We start from the raw sequence: 25887 nt of genomic DNA, 5'->3' as shown, positions 1-25887 counted from the left end.
CTCTACTAATTAGAGAGCCCTGTTTGGTAAAGGCAAAACATTAAAAATGATGCAAGCAGAAAGAGAATACTAAATGCAAAATACTTTCCAAGTTTTGCTTATATAAGAAATTTTGCTGAGAATGCCTTCCTGCCAGGAAAACAAACCCTCTTCAGTGTGTGTGCACACATGCCTACACATCGTATATAATAAACCCTGATGCTGCAGATTTAGGTGAGGAAATGTATCCACGTATTGGTAATATTATTGGACAACCAGAGACCAGGATGGGAATAGTAAAAGGAGTCTGTGTATAAATCTAGATATAAATCTGAAGAACAGACTGGAGGAGAGGGATGGGGTTAAGAAAATAATGTAATTTTTGGTTCCTTTCTTGCCCTCTCATCCACTTGATGTTTTTCTGCCTGTAGAGTGACCTATAGATTTTTGTAGACCTGAAGTTGTGTAGTACCAAGAGAGAAGACAAGAAATAGCAACATTTGCCTTTTTATCTGCCAGGCCCTTGAGCTCATACTTAGCTTGCCGTAGAGCAAAGGAATGGAGTTCAGTTTTTATGTGGTGAGAGCGAAACCAGACGGACATATAGTTTGCTCCAGTTGTATCTGATGCTTTCTGAACAAGCATGTTTCTTTTATGCTTAAATTGCTCCTTACTTCAATAGTGATTCTCCTAAGAACACAGTATCGTGCAATTCTGATACAAGATATGCTAAAGAGATGTCCTTTCTGACATGGTAATGTAATCATGTACATGGGAATACTTAAAATACTAGCTATAAAAGTTTTGATCTGGAGCTCTGTTATAGCTGGTAACACTTAAATGGGGGGGTGATTATAGCTGAATAGTAAAAATAATTCCAACTTTATTTGAAGAGGCTATATTGGATCTTAATCATGCTCAAGAGTTTGTGACTTTTAAAACTACTAATGTATGATTGAGAAGAATTTAAATGTTTCCTATTCATAATTGTTTCCTTTGTCGTCTTCATATTTTGGTGATTTTAAAGCCTTTTATATATATATTTCCTTCTTCCCTCTTACAATTTCAAGTTCTGGTGAAAAGTACTGAAAGTCTTTTTTTTTTTTTTTTTTTTTTTTAAATGAGAGTGACATTATAGTGTTATTTTGTTGGTTTTGCCTGATCAGCAACAATTTGCGTTAGTTGACAGAACCAATTCATTTTCTTAAATGTTTTGCAATAAATTACAGACTGTTAGCACAAATGGAGTTATGTGATGAGCATTCAGACATTAATACTTCAATGCACAAAAGTTTGGGGTTTATTTTTAGGTGGCATTTTATGCATAGCTTGGAGACTTGTTTATTGTGTCTTTTGCTCTCCTCCATTAATTTCAAGTCACTTGAGTTTTAACTTCATACCTTACAGTCCAACATCGATCAAGATATGATGAATGTTGTCCATAAATGTACTATGGTGTATTGATGCTTAATCTAAATTAGTATGGAAATAAGTCTTCAGTTTTAAATGCGCCATTAATATTAATAGCATTGCCCTTTTTCAGTAAGATGGTCATCTGCAGCAGCATGGTTTTAAAGTAATTCTCTTAAAATACACTTTACACCGACTAAAAGTGCTGCTTGTTTGTTTGGGTTTTTTTAATGTTCCAAGTGTTGCCTTAAGCAGTTTCTTTGTTTTTAGTTCAGTCTCTTTCCATGTGTTTCATCTTTTCCTTCTAGTACCATATTCAAACAATAAAAAAGAATGAAGAGCAGTCTGAATTCTTTCAAACAGATACCGTGCTTCATTTCAGCAGTTTACTTCACATGCTTATATGCATCCCTGTTTGGTAAAGCAGACAGGCACATTTAAGTCCAATTTACAATAATAAAATGTAATTTATGCCTGGGACTTGTGCTAAATTGGGACTATTCTCCCAAATTACAAGCTTTCATTTTTATTTTTGTCCCCTTGTTTGACAGCTGGAAAACATGCAGTTCTTACTGCTTTATTTCATAGCCTCGATGTATTATGCAATCCTGACTCTGAAACTGTTATAGACTTTCTCATTTTTGTGAAATCAGATGCTATGCTTAGGAGTGACACAAAGCAATGTAGATTAAGACATTTATTTTTGTTTTTGTGGGGAGAGAGGTGACATGGAGGGGAAACTGGTTTTGTGAGTCTTTTGTATAAATACAATACTGCAGAACACCGAAATAAATACGCTGAATTCTATTTGTGGTTGAACTTGCATGAAGATGTAGTAATTTACTGCATTCAGTATACTGTACAGTTTTATAATTTCACTGTGAAAAGGCATATAAAGTCACTCAGGGCTAGAGAACAGCAATAGACTTTTCTGTTATTCCTTGACAGATCACAGAGCTGTTGGATGTTTCAATGGAGCTGGGATGCTTCTTAGCCGGAGCTCTGATCTCTTCTCAGGGTCACATGGTTACTGAGGAGATTATGTCCTGTATTGAACCAATACGTGACTTTCTTGCCATCATTTTCTTTGCATCCATAGGTAACTTCTAAGAAAACTTACTTAAAAAATAGCGTTAACCTACAAATGTGGGGGAGGAGGAAAAAAAAAAAGAGGTGTCTACAATGGGGAGGGGGGAATATAGATTTGATTTTTTTAATTTTGTTAAAATGCTAACCGACGACAATAGTGGTTTGACTTTGCTAATATTTTTAAATGTAACATTCATTTTCATAAGCGATTTCCATGTTGTATTCTCAATTCTTATTTTAATGTCAGTTTTTCATTGTTACTTCTGAATTTGGGCTATTTAAAACATGTAACTAGAAATTTTAAGGTAGAAGTTTTTTTTTTGTTTGGGTTCTTTGCTTTTTTAAATGTTCTTCTGTCTTCATAGTGGATATATTTGTAGTTTATACTAAAATTGTATTACTATTTTGAGTCAGTTTGATAGAGTAGATTTAAAGTCCTCATGGCCTGGTTTTCTCTAGAAGCAGAATATGATAATGGCAACAGATCTTTTTTTAGAACATATTGTTTCTTTAGTTAGGAAAATGTGATCTGTGTGTTCTCAACACAGGGAAAAAATAATTTAACAAGATGTATCTCAGAGACTACCTGAATGCCAACTGAAATGCAGCATTGGTGCCTAAGACCAGGAGAGTAACTCATCATCCTTGTTATCCAGAGCAAGTTAACTCTGAGAATATTTATAGTCAGTTGGTAGCTTCATTTTGAACTGCTTCATTCTCTCTCTAGCTGTCCCTGCGTGCCCCAATACAGAAACGCGTTCCTGAAGTGCTTAAGTGCAGTGAATGAGGAGACAGGCCCTGTGAAAGCACCTGCCTCTCCCTATGGATTGTATAGGAGATGCATATCCTATTTGGGGGCATTGCAAGGTCTAAAATGGAGGGTTTGAATGTGGCTCATCGCACAAATGCAACCTCCTTCAACCCATGTTTATTCAGAAATTCTTCGGGTTTGGTTTGTTGTTGGTGTTTTGTTGGTGGTTTGTTGGGGTTTTTTCCCCCAAGACCACCTTTGGGGTTTTTTTCTGGTTTTATTTTAAGTTTTCTATTGTTCTTTTTACCTCCATATATTCAAATAATAGTGAAGTCCTATCAGCATAATATTTAATGCCTTTCCTTACATACCTGTTTGATACCCATTGTTTCATAACAGAAACTGTTTCTGGAGGTTGTCAAAATAAAATGGAAATAGTTATGCTTGCCAGTCTTGATTTTTGTTTTACCTAGCCCACAATAATAACTTGTGCTGATCAATCAGATTGCTTAGTAATAGACATGTTTGTTTGAATAACTTATTTTTTTAATAAAGGGAGGAAAGTGGCGAGCTGTGGTAAAACTCTTGGGCCCATAGAACTGACTAGGTTGGATGAGTAATTGCTAAATGCTCACAAGTTGTATATGTGTTTTAGTAAAGATGGTGATGGAGTGGATAGTGCTATCAGGGTTACAAGCATGACAAGGAATTATAAGCCAAAGTTAATTTTACAAGGGACTGAACAACATACTGTCTTACACTTCTGCAACTGCATAAATTGAGACTACAGAGAAAACTTTGGTACAGTACAAGAAAATAGCAAGACCTCAGTTGGCATGTGGGCAGCACTCCATATAGTCTATGTTACACTGTAAGGAAAACATTTTGGTAGTTTTGTTATAGAATTTAAAACAAATCTTTTAAACTGTTGCTGCCATTATAATTGCAAGAAGGGAAAGAATAGAAAATTGTCTAACAAGTTTGTATAATTTTACAGAAAATGGGTGTTATTCCTGCCTCAGAAGAAAGTTAGCTAAAAATCAGAAAAATAAATTGTTACAGGCCTCTGACAAAATGTGACAACACTTGCTTGTAAAAAAACCACACAACAAACCAAAAAAACTCCTTACGAAAACCAAACAAAAACCTCCTCCCCCTCAAATAAACATTATCCCATCCTTCCCCCTTTACTTTCAATTACTTTCAAATTTTGTGGTTAATAGGAAGTTCTGTGGAGTGGCAAGGAGGTAGGTTTTAAAAAGGAGTCATTTGATCTTGCAAAGAAAACCTGAGTAAGATAAAAAGTATTCCTTAAACTTCTAAGAAAGAAATCTAGTAAGAAAAGACTTCTTGCTTGCTCTCTACTTACATATATCTACACATGCAAATGATCTATCTATAAATATATACATATTTTCACATAGTAAATCTCTAAAGGCTATAGGGAAGGATTCTCCCCCCCCCCCCCCCCCGTCTGAAGAGAAGGCTTATTGCTATATGCAGTGAGCACCCTATTATAGAGAGCAGAAACACTTGAGATCCTGAGGTGGGGTGGTACTGTAGTAGTATAATTTCTGTTTCTTTTTGAATAAAGGAATAAATAGAAAAAATTGGCTTAATTGAAAAGTGACTGTAAATATGTCATTTGGAAAAGTTAGTTCCTATTTTGCTTGTCTTAAATGCCTGCTTTTCTGTTCTCACTACAGAAATCCTTCTAGTGCCTAAAAGCTGAGCTGTGTAGTACTTACTCGTGTACTGTCTACAACAGTGGTCCTGCCCTTAGCTTGACCTGTGTATGCTACTGCTTTCAAATTCATGCATGGATGCATTTGTGGGAATAATACACCTTTGCAGTTAGGCATTAACAGCTGTACTTTGAGTTACTCTCCATCTGTACATTCATTTAGGCCTGTGTGTGTTCAAGTGTTCTGGTTTTCTATGCTATCTGCTGAGGTTAGAAAGTTCCTTATTTGTCCTCACTAAGATTTTTGAGAGCGCATCTGGATCAATCCCTTAGAGCCACATTTTGAGAACTAACTTTCTCATTTCTGTTTTGGTACCTAGTACTCTGATCCTTTCCACCTCTCCATCATTTGATTTTGTTTTGATTGCTTTTTGGCTTTTTTTTTTTTTTTAAGGGCTCCAATATCCCATTTTTTGTCAATCTACAGGGCATATGGAGTTTGAAATTGGGCATCAGGACCATATCTGCCACTGGCGAGGAGGCAGATTACTTCCGCTGACTGACAAAGCTCTGTGTCCTCAATGTGCTGTACAGATGTACTCACTGGTCAGGCTCTGTGATTCCCTTCTGGGTAAATTTTGTGGTCAGTGTTGGACCTTGAATGCAAGATGCTGAAAACTCTTTATCAGTGTGCTCTTTTTCTTCAGAAGATGGGCGATGCTGACACTGTCAGCAGTATCACCATCCAGAACAATGAGCCTCTTGAAATTTCTGTTGAATTTGAGAGAAATCAAAGGAAGATCCCAACTGGAATTCATTAGGTGACAACATCGCCTTGCCCTTATCCATACAGCTCCACTGCTTTGTTGTCCTGCATGGAACACAACGTAACTTGGAGGTTTCAAGCTTTCAGAACTGACGTTAGAATCCAGAGGACTTTCCCCTTTGCAGGAAAGTGGTTTTGCCCTCTGCTACTTAATTTAACCAGGGTTGTGGCGTTTATTGCATTTGCTAGCTGTGATCTTAGGTTCATTACGACTCTTAGTAGATACAGCATCCCAGTGCATCACTGATGTGATTTTTCTGAGTGATGTCCTGTCTTGAGGATGCGTTAGAATGAATTCTACTGGCTTCAGTTTGACCAACAGTTCTGGTTTCTGTAATCTTGTTTGCTGTCAAGGATCTCAAAGATTCCTTTTCTTGATGCTGGATCTTCCAGGATGTGGCCCTGACTGTATTTGAATCTTTGCGTGCTGTTTAGCGGCCATGCAGCAGACTGATGGAATCTGTCTAATCAGTGGGGAGGGGGAGTTTACCTGTTAAGAAAAAAGTACTTATGAAAAGAACGTGCAAAATCTTGCCTGTAATCATCCGTAGAAGAACACTTACCAACTTATACGAGTGAACTCTGCTTTTTGGCTTGACATTGATGCAAGGTCAGCCTTGCCCTAAGGCCTCCATGCCAGCTATTCCAGAACCCTGCTTAGAATTGAAGTCTAGTGGCTTGTGCTCAGCTCTGTGAAAGTGTACCTAAGTGATATCCTAGCTATTGGTGACAGACCAGCATGCCACATGCTACCTGATGACAGTGCTGAAGTTCTTGAGTTATTTGATTGAAGCGTTTCTTCCGTCCATAGTGACTCCTGAGCTTAGTCACAAAATCCGATTAAAACCATTGAAATAAATGCCCATATTCTTGCACTTTCTGTCCATGAAGTTAATCTTTGATGGCGTTCGTGTTGTCGGGAAGGCTTCATGTCCTTGTGTAGCAGAATGATGTGACTTGTGGCCTTATCCTAAGTTTTCATCTAGGGCCGGGGCAAAGGTCTGTCATGACCATGAAAAATCCACTATGGTGGGATTTATTTCCCCCGAAACACATCCGCATGCTGGGATGTTTGTTTGCTCGGAATAGTGTATGTAACAGGTTTAGGCTTGTTTCACCTTGCAGACACTTCCATCACAGGATTAGTATAGAAATCTGTGGTGGTTTGTGCCTCAGCTCTTTCGAATATAGTAATCTCCGCATTGGGAGGCTGTTCCAAATGAACTTCAGGCTGCCTGCCTGCTCCAGAACTGAGAAGGTAGATCAACTAGTAGTGATGAGAGCACTAGGCTGTATTTATAGTCTCCCTTGGAAATCTTCAATTCCGGATGTGGCAGAGCTGGCCATCTTGTCAAACACGACGTTGTTACAGGCTGCATTTCTTGAGTTGCTTTTCATGTGTATGGTTCTGAGACAGACCTAAAAGTGAATGAGCAATGTGCACATGATAAACAGCAAAAAACCAGAAGCTTATTGACCCTCCACGTGCATGCATGCATGCATTAGGATTTCTTTTTTTGGTGTGATGTTCGTCCCTTGTTCTGCAATCTCTCCCCTTACTCTGACGGTCTGTTGCATTTGCGCTTCAGTAGTTGGAAGGGAATTAAGAAATGAAACAGGGTGTGTGCCTGCTGACTGGGTAGTACTTGTACAAAAATCTGATGTATTTGAAGTACATTTTCATCCGCAATGGAATGTACATATGGACAAAACATCACAAAGTTACTTACAGTAACTCCTCTTGTGCAGTCAGGAATAGATGACTCAGTTCTCCACAGTGCTGCTGGCTCTACAGCTCTACGGGGCAGGGAAAATTAGCGAAAACTTGTCTTGCGTTAAAATGAGAAGTTACAGCATCAATTTATATGCCTCGTGCTGGAAAGCTAAACTGTTGTCCTTCACCAGAAATAAATGGGTTGGAGAACTGCCAACTATTATGGATTTATCAGGAACACCACCACTATTTTGGTTCCTCTTTTTAAGAGCTTTTATAAAAAAGGAATGAGCTTCTACAGCTACAGAGTTATGTTTGCCTGCACGAGTTCCTCATACCCTTAGGAGGAAAAAATGGACCTAGTCAATTGTGAATAAGATTCTTCTTCAATGACTCCAGGACTTCTCCAACAAATACTACTTTTTCTTCTGTTCAATATTAGCAGGACTTAGCTTTAAATTTCTGTGCTTTTTATGGTTCTTTTTGTCTCACTTTTATAATTACCAAATAAAAATGACAGAGACAAAAAAAGGCAACCTCCTCCCAAAAAAACCCCAACATCATAGCAATAGGGTTTTATATGATTCCTTGATTGTTAGACTATGCTTAGGGGTTTATAACTTCACCTGATTCCAGTCTAAGTGACTTTTCCAATTCAGGAAACACTTTCAGAATTTGCATGTGAGGGTCACAGGATCAAAACAGTTACACTTTCTGTTGTAGAAATCAGGATCAAAACAGTTACATTTTCTGTTTCTACGATCTGTACAAATACTGAATATCGTGTTCTCCCACAGTGATAGTCCATTACCATGTCATACGAAAACGTTAAACGGCTAGCAGTGTATGTTACAATCACTGTGCAGAACAATGGAATTGTTTTCCTGCAGTATTTTTATAGCTTTCATTAGAGGTGTGTTTCAGTTCAGATTCTGGATTGCTGACTGGTGTGGAAGAGAGAAAACTTTCTAACTGGAAGTGCTCCTGCATCGGTCAGATACAATTTAACTCAGTTGGGAATACTGTTTGTGCTAAACCCATCCGAAGGAAAAGGTTGGATAATGCAGGAAGTGCTTTAGTGATTAAGTAGGTACTGTTCATAGGTATGCTAGGGCTTTTTTGGGTTTGTTTTTTGAGAATATGGTCTTGCAATTAAATCTATTGTTAACTCAGAAAGTTGTCATAGCGAGATATTGGCTTTAAACTTTGAACTATTGTTTTCTTTCCTCCTAGGACTTCATGTTTTCCCCACATTTGTAATATATGAACTCACAGTCTTATTATTCCTTACATTATCCGTGGTCATAATGAAGGTATTTTCTTTTTCTCTTTTTTTATCTTTTAATAGTCTAATCTTTGTGCTGCATGCCCTAATGAAAATTCTGTGCAAGAACTGAACATCCTATATAATAGAGAATGTTACATCTTTACTGTAAAAGTGTATTTGGAGAAATCTTACTGACTAGAATACATTTTGATACAACATTCTTGGGATGTTAAAAAGATTTTATTTAATGTTAAAAATAAGTTACGCATGGAGAAATGTCTATTTAGCTTGGGATTTGCAGCAAAGTTGTTTTTATTATAGGAAACAAGATACTACTTTTTACTGTGCCATGTACATTTGTCTCTTTTGACATTAATACAGAAGACACATTGAGTTTATGTCCAGAATTATTGTATTTGATGCTATGTATCTTATAAATATTGTACTATCTCATCTATTGCACTTTTTTAGTATCAAAACAAACACACAACAGCTCTCCAAAAAACCCAAAACCTTTTTTCAAGTTTGTCTTGGCAGTGCTTGTGCTTTCTCTGATTCTTCCAAAGACCAGCCAGTATATCAAGTGGATTGTCTCAGCAGGACTGGCACAAGTCAGTGAATTCTCTTTTGTTCTGGGAAGTAGAGCACGCAGAGCAGGGATCATATCTCGGGAGGTAAGCTGTTCTATAGTTACTAATTTCATTTTTTTTGCACCTGAATAACTTACTGGGGTTTTGTATTACAGTGTATTTGAAAAATCAGTACACTCCAATTTTGTGGCATCTCTCAACTGTTTACAGAATCAACCCATACAAATGGAAACGTGAATGTCCCTGACAGGGTTCTTAGTTCTGTTTTTTTACTTGTTTCATATTGTACTTTAGTATCTTAAATAGCAGGTTTTACTTTTAAATAGCTTAATTATAGATGCTTTGCCTTAACTGCTCTCACTTGCAACTTCCTTATTAACTGAGCAGTGAGTTGTGTATAGAACCTAGGTCAGTAAGACTGAGAAGCCTTAGCTTTTATAATCCCGATACAGCTGTAGAAAGAGGTAACTGAGAGTATAGGTTTGACTAAAGAAATATCAGTAAATAAGAACCAGAGAGCAGATATGGTGAACTAAGTGGAAATTGCCTTAATATTTAAACAAGCAAGCAAACATGTAATCTTTACCTGCAGAGCTTATTAATTCTAAATCCTCTGCAGAAGAAACAGCCAGCTTTTTCAATAGAGAAAAAAATCTCCTAGGAAAGAAACCTTAAACTGTTTGATATTGAAACTATCAGAATACTTCTTTTTTTTTTTTTCAAGATGAAGTCTGCTTTGAGAAATTAAGTTAATTATGGCTATAGGGATACAACCAACCTCACTTTCTAGTGCTAGCTGCTTTCTCCTCTGTATCTCTGCTCACAAAAATACTCTGCTGGTGCTCCAAGCTTTTCACTGTGTGAGCACATGGGCTGTATAACCCTGGAACCAATTCGAAAGCACATGTGAAAACCTTACACAATGCTGTTCACTTGTATAGGTAAAGGTGATTCATTTTCATATTCATTCCTGCATATAATTAGGAGTTATAAATATTGTATGTTTGTATAGAGTTTCGAGATCCATACGTGATCACAGAACCTGTTTAGGGTCCCACCCACTGCACTTGGAAGCCTTTAGGCTTGCTTTTTTTTTTTTCCTGTGGCAGCTCTCACGTGATTGCCTACTGCGTAGGCAGTATATATACGGCTCTGAAATTTCCAAAAGTCAGTCTTCTGTTTGAGACTTCAAAACTACCTCTCACTGCTGTTTTATAAGACTCTTTCAGAATATGTAGTTAAGGTCTTATTTCAGAAGATGTGCAGTACAACATAAGGGGATTTTTGTTTGCTTTTTTTAGTGTGTAAAATAGTAGTGCACTTTGACACTATATCATTAAGCCAGAATAATTTTGGGTTGTTTTTTTTTTTTAAAATAAAGTAGTATTTGGCCTTTGACCTTTTAGCAAACATTGAGCTTTCAAATCTGATCTCTTAACTATACATGTAAATAATTGGTTTTCTATAAGCTCATAATTTTGGTTTTGTACTTGTATCTTCAAACGAGGTAAACAGGTAATTAGATGATTTGTGCATGCACTTGTTTGCTATTGTGACAATATGCGTAGTTGGTTGGGAAGACAGGTAAAGTCGCCCTGAAAATATTGTCTAGAAAAGTCTGATCTCCTCAAACTTCTAGTCACTTCTTAGTTTACCATATAACTAAGAGAAATAATGGTTTTTATTTCCCATTTTCAGGTCTATCTTCTCATTCTGAGTGTGACTACTCTAAGCCTTTTACTTGCCCCTGCCCTGTGGAGAGCTGCGATTATGAAATGTGTTCCGAGACCTGAAAGACGCTCAAGCACTTAAGACTTGCACGTGTACAAGAAAACATCTTCTTGCAAGGAATATCTTCATTGCTTATTCGATTTCTATGCACTCAGAAAACAAGAGGTTTTGAGTAGTCAGTCCTCTTAACGTGCACTTGGTTATAAGCCTTATACTAACAAACAAAACAAAATTCAACATTAGAAAATAATTATCTAATTTGAATTGCACACCTCTTACAAAACTTACTTGCTCTCTGACAGATTAGAATCTGCTAGGATTTTTGTTCCTGATCCAATCAATTATTCAGAGCATAAATTATTTTTTTTACATATAGTATCATGCAAACTCTGTTGATTATTTTTTGCCTGAATGTGCCTTTTAATTTTCATCCTATTTTGTTACTGCTGGTTCATCACCAGATTTTGTTTAAAAAGAAAAAAAAATAATATTATGGTGCCTATGGTATCTTCTTTCACTAAATGACTTGAGTCATTTTCACATTTAGGAGTTTAGTATACTATATAAAATTACTCACAAACCACATTTCTAATGGTGAGTAGAAGTGCAGTCCTCTACACAAAGAAAAGGTTTAACAGTTTAGCATCACAATGTTTTAAGCAATCAAATACATATTCCAAATGATGCAACCAATACTGTATGATATTTTATTCCAAATTACAGCATATAATGTATTTTCTTATAGTGGTAACTTTTATTTGTGTTAGTTCTTGTATTTATATACATATTTGACTAAAATTTGATGGTAGGAAAGGGCGTAACTTAAGTTCTGTTTGAAGATTGACACTTGTCACCCATTCTTGTTGCTAACTGCTGTTCCAACAATTGTTTACAGTTTGGTTTTTTTTTTTTTCCTTTGTTTTAAATCAAAAATAAATCCAGTAAAACTGGGAAGTCTAATTTCAAGCAGATGTGTAAAACATCATCTCTGTAACTTTGGAGGTCAGATGTTATCGACACTATGCTAGACTTGAAATTATTTGAAGTAAATTGATTTGCACAAAACTAGAAATGGCAGACTGGATATGTATTTGGAACTCCACAACTTTATACTTCGCATTTACATTGAATAAATTGTTAGTCTCTTTAAAATATGTTATTTTAAAAAACTCCAAACCAAAACAACAATCCAGTGTTTTGAATGTGATCTTAAATGTTAAGTGTTTTGTTCTTTGAAACGTTATATGTAGCAGGGTAAGCCTTGTAAAAATCCATTCTTTAAGTGTCATAGAGGAAGCTTACTCATAGACTGTAATCTAGACTGACAATTTAAAAATCATCTTGAGGTTTATCTGCTAAAAACAGTACTATTAAAGATATATTAACACCTTAGGCCAGTATTACACTGTCATCTGAAATAACTTTGATACCCACAGAATGGTTAGAAAAATGCATGTTACGTAGGTTTAAATTGCCAATTAAAATGAAAGCTGTCCTCCAAGTAGCAAAACCAACCTCTGGATGGATTTGTGTGCTTTATACCTCTTTTGTCTACCACAGTAGCCTCAGTTTCCTCCCACGTTTTCTCTGACATCAGCTGGGCTTGTCAGTATGCAGCTTGGGCTAATCTGGAGTGTGTACGTAGCGTTAGGACAGGGTAGGGTTCATCATATTTGAGTTCTAGTTCACTGGATTCGGGGCTTTCTCTCCAGGCACTGATGCTTCATAGAAGTTGCACGAATGCATGGCAATTCCACTTCTCCTTGAATGGTTTCAAAAGTTATTGAGGAACAGTGGCAAATACAGAGGAAAAAGCTGCCCTATAAATAAAATAGTTTGATTATAAAATGAGTCTGTAACAGAAAAGACATTTGAAACCCATTTGTTGCTGTACTTCAATGTTTTGTATTCAATATTTTGTATTCAAATTATAGAAGTAATTCAGAAGTTTTATGATATCGCTTAACAATCTACTAGCTTGAACCTTTTTCTCAGGTGCCTCACTAAAATAATTGAACTTTGTTTTGTAACTATACTAGGGAGAGAAATCTTACTCTATCCACTGATCTAGTGTGTAGTTTCTGCTTGAAATATAAGCTTCTCTGCTGAATACTTCATTTTGGTTTTGAAAGCTGCTTATTTGACATGTAGTTTACCACCTATGTTTCAGGGGAAAAAAAGGACCCATGAAAGACCATGGTAGAGACCTCTGTATGGTTTCCATTATGTCTTTTCAAACTATTAGACAAAGTATTAGAGCTGTGATGAGTAAACCTTTTGTCTAAATAAATTGCTGTGGCTAGTTGTAGTTCTCTGGAAAATTCCAGTTAGGAGAGTAGGAAATATTGATGGCTTGTGCCTCTTAAAAGAAAGAAAATATTTTCCTGATGACCTTTTAAAGGAGTTGGGTGAAGAGTCCTTTTAGTACCATGTCCAAAATCCAAAGCAAGTATCTAGATACCTTACTGGCTGCCTCATCTCTGTCACTTCTTTCCCAAATAATTTTTGATTCAGTCATGACTTGGCTGGGGTTTTGGAGAACTAGGGAAAGAGAAATAGGAGCCTCATCTGACTATCGATGTTCTGTGTCTCTTTGTCGACATAGACTTGGATTGCCTGCTTGAATATTAGATGTAAGTTCAAATTACTAATCTTATTGGACATATGATAAGTTTGTTTACAATCAGGTGTTTGAGATTGTCTCACAGAAATCTGGAGGTATATTGAGATATTGTAAATGTTTCCTGAAATGCAAATAATGGCTCCATACATAATTCCATGTCTAAATGGGGTAGTCTCACGGTACAATCTTAGGATAGAAACAACAGACCTTAGCCCTGAATGATCAGTCATGCCTGTATGGAAAATGGGAAGAATATTTCACAATTGGTCCACTTAGATATAATCGCAGCTTATGCACATACTCCAGAATATTCTCCTTCTGAGTGAAGCAGGTGAAATCAGAGCAGAGATCCAAAAGCCTATACTGATCTGTTGAAGAACAGGTGGTCTTTTCTGGAAATTTTTGTTTCAGCTTGTTGGATAGTGGTTCTATCTCATTCATTTATCTAATCATCAGCATCATTTGAATACAGAAAAGCTGATGCAGGGCGGAAACTTCCTAAGTGATGAGAGGATATTTTTGTGATGAAGCTGAGCTTAAGGGAGTGAAAAGGAAGCGCTGCTCTGTGCTTGAGTAGCAGCTCATTCAGCATACCTGTTTTGGGTGGGATTTTTTTGTTGTTGTTGCTTTGTTTCAGAGGCGGGTATAACTGGTTGCTTGTTTTGTACGGCTTCCTCTCTGAAAATTGGAGTTCTTGCATGTTACCCCTTAATTGCTACCTCTGGTCACTGTTCCCTACGAGGATGAAGGACCCGAAACAGTTTAAAGGCTGGTACTATGGGCTACGATTGTACTTTGTGAGTCATTTCCCTGTTCCCAGGGTCAGATTGGGATCCATGGACCCACCACCACCCTACTTTATGGCTCGTCCCATATAGAGCAGGCTGTGCTTCAGTTCCTCAGTAGGAAGATCCCTACGGAGAGCTGTGAGGTAGGTTCCTGCAACTCTGACTGACGTGGCTCTAGAACAGCTCAAGGAATGTTGTCATCATGCTCTAGTCCGTGGGGTTACATAGCTTTTTAAAAGCTGTAATTGTATTACCTGTAGTCCTTAAATACGAGGAGAAAGCATCCTCACTATATCTTGTATTTTACTTGTATTACACCGCTTTGCGGGCAGAGGCGCATGCGAAGATGCCTGGCTGACGGGATAGTGCTGTATGATGATGCTTGATGGAGGGTGTGAGAAATCTTGCGTGGTCTTGCTGCCTGTTGGAGTGAACCCAGGAACAATCTGACCACAAAAGCACTCCTGGGGTTTGCCTCGGGAAGGAATCTGTAGTTCCACTCCATAAGCGATCCTGGCAGCGCTCCAGCATGCAGGCAACACCAAAGGCGCAGGAAACCGGACCCCCGAGTGATGGGGAGGCCAGCCACGCTAACAGTGTTAACATCTTTGTGGGAAACAGCAACAGCTTATAAGGAGCAGCAAGTACCAGACATCCACGATTAAGATGGCCCGACGATGAGGGAGCCAGCAAAACTAGCAAAGCAAAGCAAGGAGGAAGAGCAGCAGGATGTCCTACGGGCTGGGAGATGTGTGGCCCATCCCACCCTAAAGTAAATAAAAAGGCAGAAGAGAAAGGCATGCCTCTGCCAGCTTCACTTGGTAGCCCAGGAGCTGTGCTGCTTTCGTTCTCCCACAAACTGGACAATGGTGTGAACAGAGTGGCTTAGGGACAACTGATCCTGCCTTGGGGGACAGAATCTAGATCAGGGAATGGCAACACTTTCAAGGTTATGGTACCAACCTGTATTCTTTATTTCCTAAAATAGAGTGAAATTTTAGAATTGGGAGATGCTGCCTCCCAAGGAGGCCAGATGCTGACAAGCTTGTCAGCTGGTATTACGTCTGTCTTTAAGCGAGGAGCTCTCTCAGGTCCCTCTCTTAAGATAGCATGGCTTCCAGTTCTGAGCAGGCAGGTCTGTATGTGTCCACATGCATCTCCTCTGGCGTCTGTGATGGGTTTCTGTCTAGAGACCAGATGGCCTCTTGAAACAGTTTCCTCTTCTCTGTCACAGAGTTCTGTTGCGCTGATGCTGTTTAAAGTTGTGATCCGTTCTCCTTTTCAAGCACACTTAAAAGGGGGAGGCAGGCCACGTGAAACAGTCAGGAACTGGAATAGCCTTTCACCACTACAAAGTCCTAAAAGCTCCAAAATGCCTCACAAAAGTGAGCTCAGAGATTAGAGAAACGCTGAAGATTTTTCCAAGGGTACAAATAGTTGAAATTAGTTGTGAACAACCTTCTGCTAAAGGAAAAAAACCTAAAAACCACCTGGGAGTGGGTATGCTTGGGCAGTTTGTGATATGGCAAAATAAATGCTAGCAAACCAGTACAGCCCCTCTTGTATCTGCTTGTTCAGTTGTGTCGCAGGAAGCTCGGGGCAATGAGAGGCTTACAGGGAAGCACCAGCAACACAGCAAGAGTACGTGACAAGTGTAAATAGAAGAATTGGAGTAATTAGAAAAGGTGATCTTCAATCACTGTTTCTTTACTGACTAGGGTCAAGAAAGCATCAATTCTGATGTCTGCAGAGGAGCTGTGCAGTTTGCAAAAGCAGGTCGTGGTGTGAGGTTCGTAGTCTGTCCTCTGATTGCGGCTCCTCCTCCATTCTGAAAGCCAGTATAGTTATCTTAGTCCCTACATGTCACTGTTGCTAATGAGTTATTTTCATATTTTTTTTTATTCATAAGTTTCTGCCAATTTTGCTTGGTATTAGAGAAGGTAGAAAGTTTCTCTTCAACTTGAGACTTTTTCAAAATGGTCCTAGGACCATTTTGAAAAAAACAAAACCCAAACAAACAACAGAGCAAATGCTTTGCCTCTTAGTGCAGTCATGTAATTCTACCTTTTTAAAAGCGTGTTTTTGTAGTCTTTTTGTAGTCCCTTCTTCACCTTGGGACAGACGTGCCCTGTTGAGGGTGCATTCCTGGAGACTGCAGGAGCTCATGGCAGTTGGGATAGCGGAACAGTTTTTACTTCAAGAATTAAGGTAAAAAGGGGAGGTGGGGGTGAAGGCAGGGACCTGAGACATAGAAACAGTTTAAATCCACAGGCACAGTATATATGACAGTGAGCAGCACCATCAACTGGAGGACGTCTTTTAGGAAGCATTTTTTCTGCAGCTGGCTTGGGGTGCTTCATGGGGTTTGCGTGTGGAAGCTCTTGCCTCTTTCTGGAAAGTTATAAACATATTTTCAGTATCATCTTCTTTCTTTGATGTCCACTACCATCAAGTTTAGTCAAGAAGAATGAAGAAATGGTTGTTGTCAGAGCAGGCTACTGCATGAGCAGCCATGGAACCCCAGAGCAGCAAGTAGGGGGTTAACGTGAATGAAAAACGTCAAAGATTGCTATTTATCAAGAAAATGAAGGTAGCTAGTGTTTCCTTGTTATTATAAAACACAACCCCCTCAGTGTCATAAAAAAAAATTAAAAATCAATAAGGTATAAAAAGTAACTAAATATGAGTCTAGTCAACTGATGAAATGTTACCAGTTGATGAAAGCTGGTGAGGGACTGTTTATCAGGGAGTGTAGTGACAGGACAAGGGGTAATGGGTTTAAGCTGAAGGAGGGTAGACTTAGATTAGATGTTAGGAAGAAATTCTTTACTGTTAGAGTGGTGAGGTACTGGCACAGGTTGCCCAGAGAAGCTGTGGATGCCCCATCCCTGGCAGTGTTCAAGGCCAGGTTGGATGGGGCTTTGGGCAACGTGGTCTAGTGGAGGGTGTCCCTGCCCATGGCAGGGGGGTTGGAACTAGACGGTCTTTGAGGTCCCTTCCAACCCAAACCATTCTATGGTCTTCTTCAGCATCTGTGCTAGACTGTTCTGCTCTGTTTCTGTATAGTGGTTCTGCTGGTCACATCTCCTGTTCCCAACTAGTTGTCTTTCCCCCCAGGTATGCTCAGGAAGCAGCATGGTTTTAGAGAAAGAAGCAACCTTTGACTTCCTGCTCCCCTCTTCATGTTACAAACAGCCTTGTACCACAAAGGCTTGGTATTGCACAAAGCATTTGCAGCTTCCCATCAACTAGTCTTATATCCACTCCTGGAAGAAATGCAACTTATGAGGTTTAAAGCTTTGATTTTGCTGCAGTTGCCGCCATTATAGCTATGCCTTTTTAGCCCCCACTATGTATGCTGAAAGGTTTTTGCCAAGAATTACATAATTCTTGTATAAATTACATCACGCAACCCCAGCTAACATACAGCACTTCTGTGGCTGCACACAGCTAGCGTATGGGGCATGCAGAGGTTTCACAGTCTGCAGGCGTCAGAACCCGACTGCTCCAGTTTTTGGTGTAGCTCTGGCCTAATTCAAGCTCGAGAGCAGCAGCCGCCTAACGGAAAACCTTCACTTGGAGCAGTACAAAATCCTAACTTTAGCACGGATCGCCGTAAGGGAACTTGCTCAAGTAACGGCCGGACAAAGCGTGCATGAGGAAGCACCGGCAGGATGTTGCCACAACTGACGGCACCGCCCTGCCCCGCCGGCTCCCGCTTCTCACCCACAGCACCCGCGCCCCACAGAAACCCGCTCAGCACCAAGAGCGGCAACGGCCCGGGCTCGCTCCTCGCCCGTGAGGAGCCTGAGCGAGGCGGCCCGGCCCTGCCAGGCCCGGCCCTCCCGCCGGCGGCGGTGCCAAGGCGCGGGCCGTGTCCCGCAGCGATAAGGACGCGGAGGAGCCCGGCGCCCTCCCGCCCCTTCGCGGCGCGGCGCGGGAGGCGGCTCGCGCACGCGCGCGCGGCGGCGAGCACGTGCTCGGCGGCGGCGGCGGTCGGGGCCGAAGAGCAATCTCGCGCCGATGCTTCCCGCGCGCTCGCTGCGAGCGCCGCAGGGCGGGGAGTCGGAAGGCGCGAAAATCCCGCGCATGCTCCCTCCGCCCATGGAGCGGCGGGCGGTTGGCTTAGCCGCTCCGCGTGTGCCCGTGCAAGGCACGCTACACCCCCGTGACGTCAGCGCGCAGCGTCACGCCGGTGGGACGCACAAAAGTGTAAGTTTCAATTTTTTTTTCCCCCTGCCAACGGGGGGAAAAAAAAAAAAAAAAAAAAGAGGAAAGAGCGGCGGGGTCGTGCTCGCGGGGCCCGGGGAGGGGCCGCTGCGCTCGCGCCCCCCCGCCCTCCCCCCCCGCCCCCTTCTGTCCCCCCCCCGCCCCCCAACCCGCGGGCAGCCCCTCGGCGGTTGGGGCGCGGGCCGGGGCAGCGGCGGCGGGCAGGTGTGCGGGGCCGCGGGCGGGCGAGGCACACTGGCCGGCCGGTGGGGGCGGCTGGCCGGGAGCCCGCCAGGCTGGCGACCGGCGGGGACAGAGGCGGGCTGGGAAGTGACAGCCCGCCGGGCGAGACAGCCCCCCCCCTCCGCTTCCCTCTGTTCCCCCCCGCACCCCCCGCCCCGGAGCGCGGGAAGTGGGGCGGTCCCTGCCGGCCCCCTCCCCTCCCTCTACCCCCGCCCGAGCTGCCGTTGAGGGCCGTTGGTCTCCCGCCGCCTCCCCCCGCGCCGGCTCCCTCCTCCCCTGCCCCCTCCCGCCGGGCTCGCCAGGCCCGCGCGCGCCGCCGCACATGTGCAGTTGGGCGCCTCCGCAGCAGCGCGGCGGCGGGCGGGGGGTGCTCCCGCTCCGCGCTCCGGGTCCCTGTCTGGGGGCGGCGGCGGGGGATGGAGCCGGCTCTCTCTGCCTTCGGCCGCTCAGGTGCGGGCAGCCCGGGCTGGCCTGCAGCGGGAGGAGGATGGGGAGCGGCGGCGAGATGGGATGGGATGGGATGGGATGGGATGGGATGGGGGGGGGGCCGCGGGGTGCTGCTGCCGCCGCCGCCGGCGGGGCGAGGAGGCTGGGGACGGGGTGGACCCCCCCCACACACCCGCCGCCGCCCCCTCCCCCCCCCCCCCCTGCCGCCGGCGGTGCCGCCTGGCGCGCGGGCGCGTCCCCCCTTCCTCGTGCCCCCGCCGCCTGTGAGGCGATTAGCGCGGCCCCTCGCTGCCGAGGGGAGGCGGCGCGGGGCTTAGGGCTTTGCCCGGGCGGTGAGGCCCTGGTCGGGGGGCGCGGTGGGGGAGGCGGGCGGGCAGGCGCTGGGTGCCCGAGGCGCGGTGGCGGCTGCCAGTCTCTGCCTCTTGGTGCAGCCGCGGCCCGTCCGCCTGCGAGGAGGAGGAGGAATGGGGGGGGGGGGGGGGGGTTGCAAGGCCCGGGGGGGGGAGCTGGCCCCTGAGGCCTACTTGTGCCTGCTGCTGGAAATGGGGGTGGGGAGGAGGAGGCCGAGGGAGTGATCGCTTCCCCCGCCGCTTCTGCCCGCGCCCTGCTCTGCGGTGTTGCAAGGGGCGCAGCTGGACAGGGACCGGCCCAGCGTGGGCTGCCTGCTGCCCCGCTGGGATAGGGTACGTGCTGGGGGAAGGGCACTCCTGCTAGGGGAGAGCTCACCCCGGCTGTCGGAAAAGGGAGTATTTCCCACACGTGAGCGTGGGGTTGGGGTGGGGGGGCGGCCCTTAGGGGATGAATTGGTGATGACAGAAAACTTTTTCCTCTTAAAAACGTTTTTTTAAAAAAGTAAATTGTATTTGGTGGTATTCAATAATTTCAATTGTAAAAACTTTCCCTCCTTTCATTTTTATAGCTGATGTTGTCTTTACTTGCTTTCTAGAAAATAGCATCATTGTCTCCGTGTCCTGCAGCTGTCAAGATTTTAAGAAGACTGATTTCTAGTCTTTGGTAACATGGCAAAAGATGTAAGTATATTGTAGTACATCGTATGTGGAAGCATAGCTCATAGAATATTCTTGGTTTTGTTAACAAAAGCAAACCAGGTCATGCTTTATAATAGCTGGCATTAATGAATATATGAAATGTACTTTATCTACATTGTACATCAAGCCTAGGCTATGTTTTCCTGTGGATGTAACAGCATAAACCAGCTTTAGATCTGCAGCCGTTTTTTCAGAGTAATTAATCTTAAGAATTCACTGTGCTTATAAAAGCACTTGGGCCATTGGCATTATGTGTATTCACACTGAACACTAAACCAGCGTGGTTTTGAGTTGGATTTAAAAAAAAACCCAGCAAGTACTGTTCACGTGACGGAGTTGTCGTTGACTACTCTTGTCAACTAGCATTACCTTTCTTGTGTTCAAGGAGGCATCGTATATGCAAGGGAGTGAAGATGGTTCGGTCTCCATATTTATTCATTGTTTTGTCTCTGTCTACTGAAAGATGTTAGTTAGTGTCCGTAAAAACAGGTTTTGGGGACTTTCATCATAGGCTTCTATTACTATGGATGTTAAGGTTCTCGAATCATGTTTACTCTTTACCAATTTCAGTACTTCTAAAAAACAAAATTTAAACAGGTGCTGCATTTAAGATGTAATTAATTTTTAATACCCAATATGATTAGGGTTTCACGTTCCCTTACTGAAAATAAGATGAGATACTACTCCGTTTGAAAATTTGAATGTATGTGCCCTTCAAAAAAAACCCCAAAAAACAACAGCATACAAGCTAAGGAAAAGTGATACAATTCAAATTCTTAAACAGCAGGTTACAGTCTAGTGTGGTCTGTTGGAGCTTTCAAATAGCGAGAATTTCCATGAAATAGAGATTGGTTTAACAAATTAATCTTGTGGAGAATTTTAGTTGTTTAGAAGCAACTGAAAAACATATTAATGTGCAGAGAAGCAACCAGAAATACATAGTCACTCAAAGCTTGCCTGGAAGAGATAAGGGTGGCCAAGTACGTTACAGATAGCAGAGTTCAGGGAATGAAAGGCCATGTAAGCGGGAAGAAAATGAAAGAGGAATGTTAGACTAGGAGTTGAAATTGAAACAGTTCAAAGTAATCGAGATACTAAAGTACATTTGTTTAATATAACCTTTGGGAGAGAGAACAACTGAGTGACGAAGTGCTAGCACCTGGAAATACAGATGAATATCCTATAAGGTCTAGGGGAGCAGAATGAGAATAAAACTCTTAAGAACTTCATTTTTAAAGATACAGCTTATTTTGGAAAAGGGAGTAGCTAAGGGAGGAGTAACACACGATAGTAAACTTCAGAAATGGAAGATGACACTACAGATAGGAAAAGAAATTGTTTTCGGTACCTTTATTACAAGAATTAATAAGCTGAATTTGGAAAAATGAAAATCTAGGTCACATTTTAGGTAAAATTTTAAGTGTACTTGAGCACCGGAACAGGGTAGCTAGAAAGGGTATGAAATCTTAATTGAAGGATTGTCTAACCTGTTCTTAAAAACCTCTACACATACTTAGTCCTGCCTCAGGGGAGAAAGATGAACTGCTTACCTTTTTGCACACTATTGCATATCCACCATTACATGATGTCTAAAACGTGTAGTGAATGCTGGGAAATTTTAAATTTCCAGGTCTGATTATGGGCCCTGTTAGGTTTGATTTAAGGCTAGAAAATAGGTGCTAATTGGTATAACACTTTATTTTCAGAAGGGAAGAGAATGATTCCCATGTTTTTTGTCCAAAATCCAAGTTCTTTTCCTAGTGAAATAATGGAATTAATCATGATAGAGACAGTATCACTGAATTTCTGGGCACTGAATCTATGAAGGCCTGCACCGCTGTAAATTTAAACATTCCGACATGGAAATACTGTTGTGGTTAATGGCCTGTGGTTCTGCCATGTCACCTATCAAGCGCACTAACTGACTGTGCGATGTAGTGGTGAAGAAGATGGCGTAGCTGATGAATGCCCCCCACCCCTTCCTTCCCTTTTGCTCAGCAGAGGTGAGGTGGCTAAACTGTGGTAAGGGCTGTGCTGCTACGATGCCAAGTCTGGGCTTCAGGTGGCATTTACATGGCCAAGCACATTTCAGAGTGCAGCAGCCAGGGAGCGCAGGCTCGATGTGTGTCCCGCTCTTACTCCGTGCTGTTGGGCCAGCACTGCTGCTGAGGGTGAAGCAGGCAGCCCTGCAGAAGAGGAAGGTGTGGAGGAGCCAGGGAACCACAAGATAACATGCTCCTGCTTAACTCCTCCTCCCCCCACCTGCCGGGGGAGAGCACTTTGCCTTTTCTTGCTCGCTTTCAGCTCTTCTTCTGACACCTCTTTATATAAACTATAATTTGAAAAGTCAAATACTTGTAAAAGTTTGCAGTTTGAGATTTTACTGGATAATTGAACAAATGGGGAGCTTGATGGAGATTACCAGCAAACCCAATTAAATGTTTTTATAAAGGATTAAACAATTACAAAAGTACTGATCAGGTAAGATGGCAAGATAATGCTTATGAACAGTTTGGCCCAAGCCTAAATTCTGTTAAGTATTACTTTAAATTGTATCCCTCTAATACTTTTCAGAGTGTACAGTAAAGAGAAAATAAGTAACAAAGGATTGATTTTTTTATTTTTTTATTTATTTTTTGCAAAATACTTTCGTTTCCTTAGCAGTGGTCAGGAAGCTATGAGGAGGAAAAAAAGATACATTCATATGTAGCACCTTAATAAGGAGCCTGCAGGTGGAGTTTAAGAGCATAATCACAAGTAATGTTATAGCTGGATAAGTTGAAAAATAATAATGGAAAAAGAGAAATACTAGCTTGTGAAGGTTGAAGTATCTGTGGGTATATCAATTTTAGTTTTTTGAAAACTGTTATATAAAGGGTATGGGATCTGGAATACAATAAATATAAAGGGGAGTAAAGGGACACACTCATTTTCCAGTGTGATCTGATAAAGCACTAAACATAGCTATTTTGGGGTTTATGTAAGTGAGCATTGTGTGGAGCAGAGAAGCAATTTAACAGAATCAGGCAGATTGGTCATGGAATACCACTTTAAATTCAGAAGATCTTAGTTACTAGAAAGACATCACTTTTTGTGTAATTTAAAGAAACAATGAAAAAGAAGTGTGGTCAAGAGAATGCCAATTGCCATATCTCAAGGACTTGTGTACCTTGTGAGTGGGATCATTCTGTTGCTTGTCGGAGGCTGAATGACAACTTAAGTTGAGGTCAGTAGAGCTGCGTACAGTTTGACATGTACGTTTGCACTCTATGGGAAGTTTCTTGGTCTGAGACAGAGATAGTCATCGCATGCAGAGAATCTCCAGAAACTCCAGCTTAGCCAGTATTCCTCTTTCTGGTTAATATCAGTGTCATTCTCTAAGACTTTGCTGAGTCTACTGTAAACTCTTCCACTGCTTACAAGTGTGGCACCTTCCAGGCAGGGGCTGGAGGAGCCAAACATATGCACTGAGGTCCCTAAGCGAAAGCACAGTTCCCGAAGTGAAATGGTAACTTGTCCATCCTTGGCATGCTTAAAACTAAGCAGGATGCAGCATCGAAAGGAGCAGGACCTACTGTAGCAAGAAAGTAAATTTGGTAACAATTTTTTTTTTGTCTTCTGATTCCCAGTATGAGACTGAGGACTACTTGCTGACCACTTCTATGTTCCATTATATATTAGAATTATCTGTAAATTAAGTTGATAAATACTTTTTAGTATAAATGGTTAACATACCTTCCACCACTAAATTAACAGTTTCTGTAGTGTAGCTGAAGATCCAAGTTGTGATATGATCCTTGTTCTCTTCTCGGTTACTTCTGTTGCGAATGAGCTGCTGAGGCCTCTCGGGCAGCCATAAAGAAAGAGAAGCTTGTGGCTGTTTTCTTTAAGACCCACTGTTAAATAGACAAGAAGAAGCAGGAGCTGTTTGTAGGAGCTGGGTCTATTAGAGGGGATAATCCAACGCATGGTGTTAGAGCAAGTACTGGGTGGAAAGGGGCTAGACAAAAGGAATGAGCAAGATTCCTTCTGATCTTGAAAATTACATATATTGAAATACATAAATGAAATATGCTATGTAGTAGCAGTTGTTTATGATTATTTCAGTTGTCCACCATTATTGCACGGACTGTTTCCAGTCATTAAAAAAAAAAATTGTTCATGAAGGACATGTGGTTGAAAACTAATTTGGTGTTTCACAAACTTTTTAAACTGACATACCACTGTTAGTCTTCAGAATTTCTCACAGACTAAAATATCTTTCTTGAGAGCTGTTCATGTGGAAAGCTCATGCATTTTACTGTTTCATAGGTTGCTGGCAGTGCCACTGGCTTTGGAACCACCGGTTCTAAAGTTAGATTATTATTTTTTTTAATTATGTTTTATTCTACTGTCATCTTTTGCTTGAATTACTTTGAAGGATTTTTCTCTTGCTCTCTAGTTTGCATAAAACATATTGTATCTCTTTAGTATTGCATGGTGCTTTTATTAATCTCTTCGAGCAGTAGCTGTGGCCCATGTATCTAACTTTGTAAAAGAAGCCCTGTGCACATGTGTAAATTTGAGGACACCGTGTAAATTCTGCCTGCACAAAGTTCAACACCTGATCCAACACTACTGTTTAAGAGATCTAAAGATGTAGTGATTGATGTTGATGGTTTATTTTAATTGAGTATTCAGAGTACATTCAGGTATGTAGTTTAATCCAATGAATTTATTTCACAGTATTGATAACTATTTTGCTCAAAGAATAGTTAAAGAAAACCCCACAGCAAACTAATTTCTTACAGCAACTTTATTGGACAGGTCAATAGTTCTGCTAGATTTTGGGAAAGAAGTAGATCTGTGCTTCTGTGTAGTAATTTTACCGGAACACCACAAAAGGTGTACTCTTTAATAGCTTTCATGTGGTGCTTCTACATCAATCTTGAGCAAGTCTTTGTGGTCTGAAAAGGTTACATTTGGGATGGATTTGAACAAAAGCCTAATGAATCTAGGAAAAAGGTATATTTTGGATCTTTTTTTACATGATGCACTTTCAATGTCTCAAAAGTATTAAAAAGTCTTCAAAACATTTTTCAGACTTTTTAAAAATACCAGCATGTGTTTTTCCTTTTATATTTTTTTTTTTGGTTATGTACTGGGAATTTCAGTGAGGCAGACTAAAGAAGTCTTTACTGGATCTCAAGTGGTTCATGCACCTTTTTTGATATCATTTTAGTTCAGCAACTTCTCAGTAGCTTGATCTATTTCTATTTGCCTTTAGTGAGTTCTAAGGTATTCAGAAGTTTGCAAACTGAAGATCAAATAATATGAAATTCGGTCCTTCTAAAAAGGCATCTCAGTCTGGGATTTCAAGTGTTGTTAACATTCTTTAAATATCTTTTTTTTAGAAGGCAGAAGGAAAATGATCTTTAAGCTCTCCTTTTTACATGGCAAATACACAATAAGAGTCCCTTTTTTTTTCTCTGTGCAGAAAATAGCAAC

The 25887-nt window shown here is 41.2% G+C and overlaps 2 protein-coding genes across 7 annotated transcripts in view; both read left to right on the top strand.

Moving 5' to 3' along the window:
* Positions 1-12555, top strand: part of SLC9D1 (solute carrier family 9 member D1) — a 34451-nt gene extending 21896 nt beyond the window's left edge. For 2 of the 4 annotated variants that reach the window (XM_075739474.1, XM_075739483.1), the window contains exons 10-13: positions 2338-2488; positions 8687-8766; positions 9245-9394; positions 11009-12555. In XM_075739474.1, the coding sequence (XP_075595589.1) occupies positions 2338-2488; positions 8687-8766; positions 9245-9394; positions 11009-11122 (495 nt within the window). In that variant the 3' untranslated portion in view covers positions 11123-12555. The remainder of the gene's footprint in view (positions 1-2337; positions 2489-8686; positions 8767-9244; positions 9395-11008) is intronic. The other 2 variants (XR_012832947.1, XM_075739493.1) reach the window with 2 other exon arrangements.
* Positions 12556-18527: 5972 nt separating this feature from the next.
* TFDP1 (transcription factor Dp-1) overlaps positions 18528-25887 on the top strand; it is a 58222-nt gene continuing 50862 nt past the window's right edge. Inside the window, exons 1-2 of one of the 3 annotated variants that reach the window (XM_075739417.1) lie at positions 18528-18664; positions 20298-20382. In XM_075739417.1, coding sequence (XP_075595532.1) covers positions 20371-20382 — 12 coding nt within the window. In that variant the 5' untranslated portion in view covers positions 18528-18664; positions 20298-20370. Of the gene's footprint in view, positions 18665-19195; positions 19355-20297; positions 20383-25887 lie in introns of those variants that run through there. The other 2 variants (XM_075739407.1, XM_075739427.1) reach the window with 2 other exon arrangements.

Source organism: Balearica regulorum, chromosome 1, assembly GCF_011004875.1.
Source record: "Balearica regulorum gibbericeps isolate bBalReg1 chromosome 1, bBalReg1.pri, whole genome shotgun sequence".
NCBI lineage: Eukaryota > Metazoa > Chordata > Aves > Gruiformes > Gruidae > Balearica > Balearica regulorum.
This window is presented reverse-complemented; position numbering and strand designations above follow the sequence as displayed.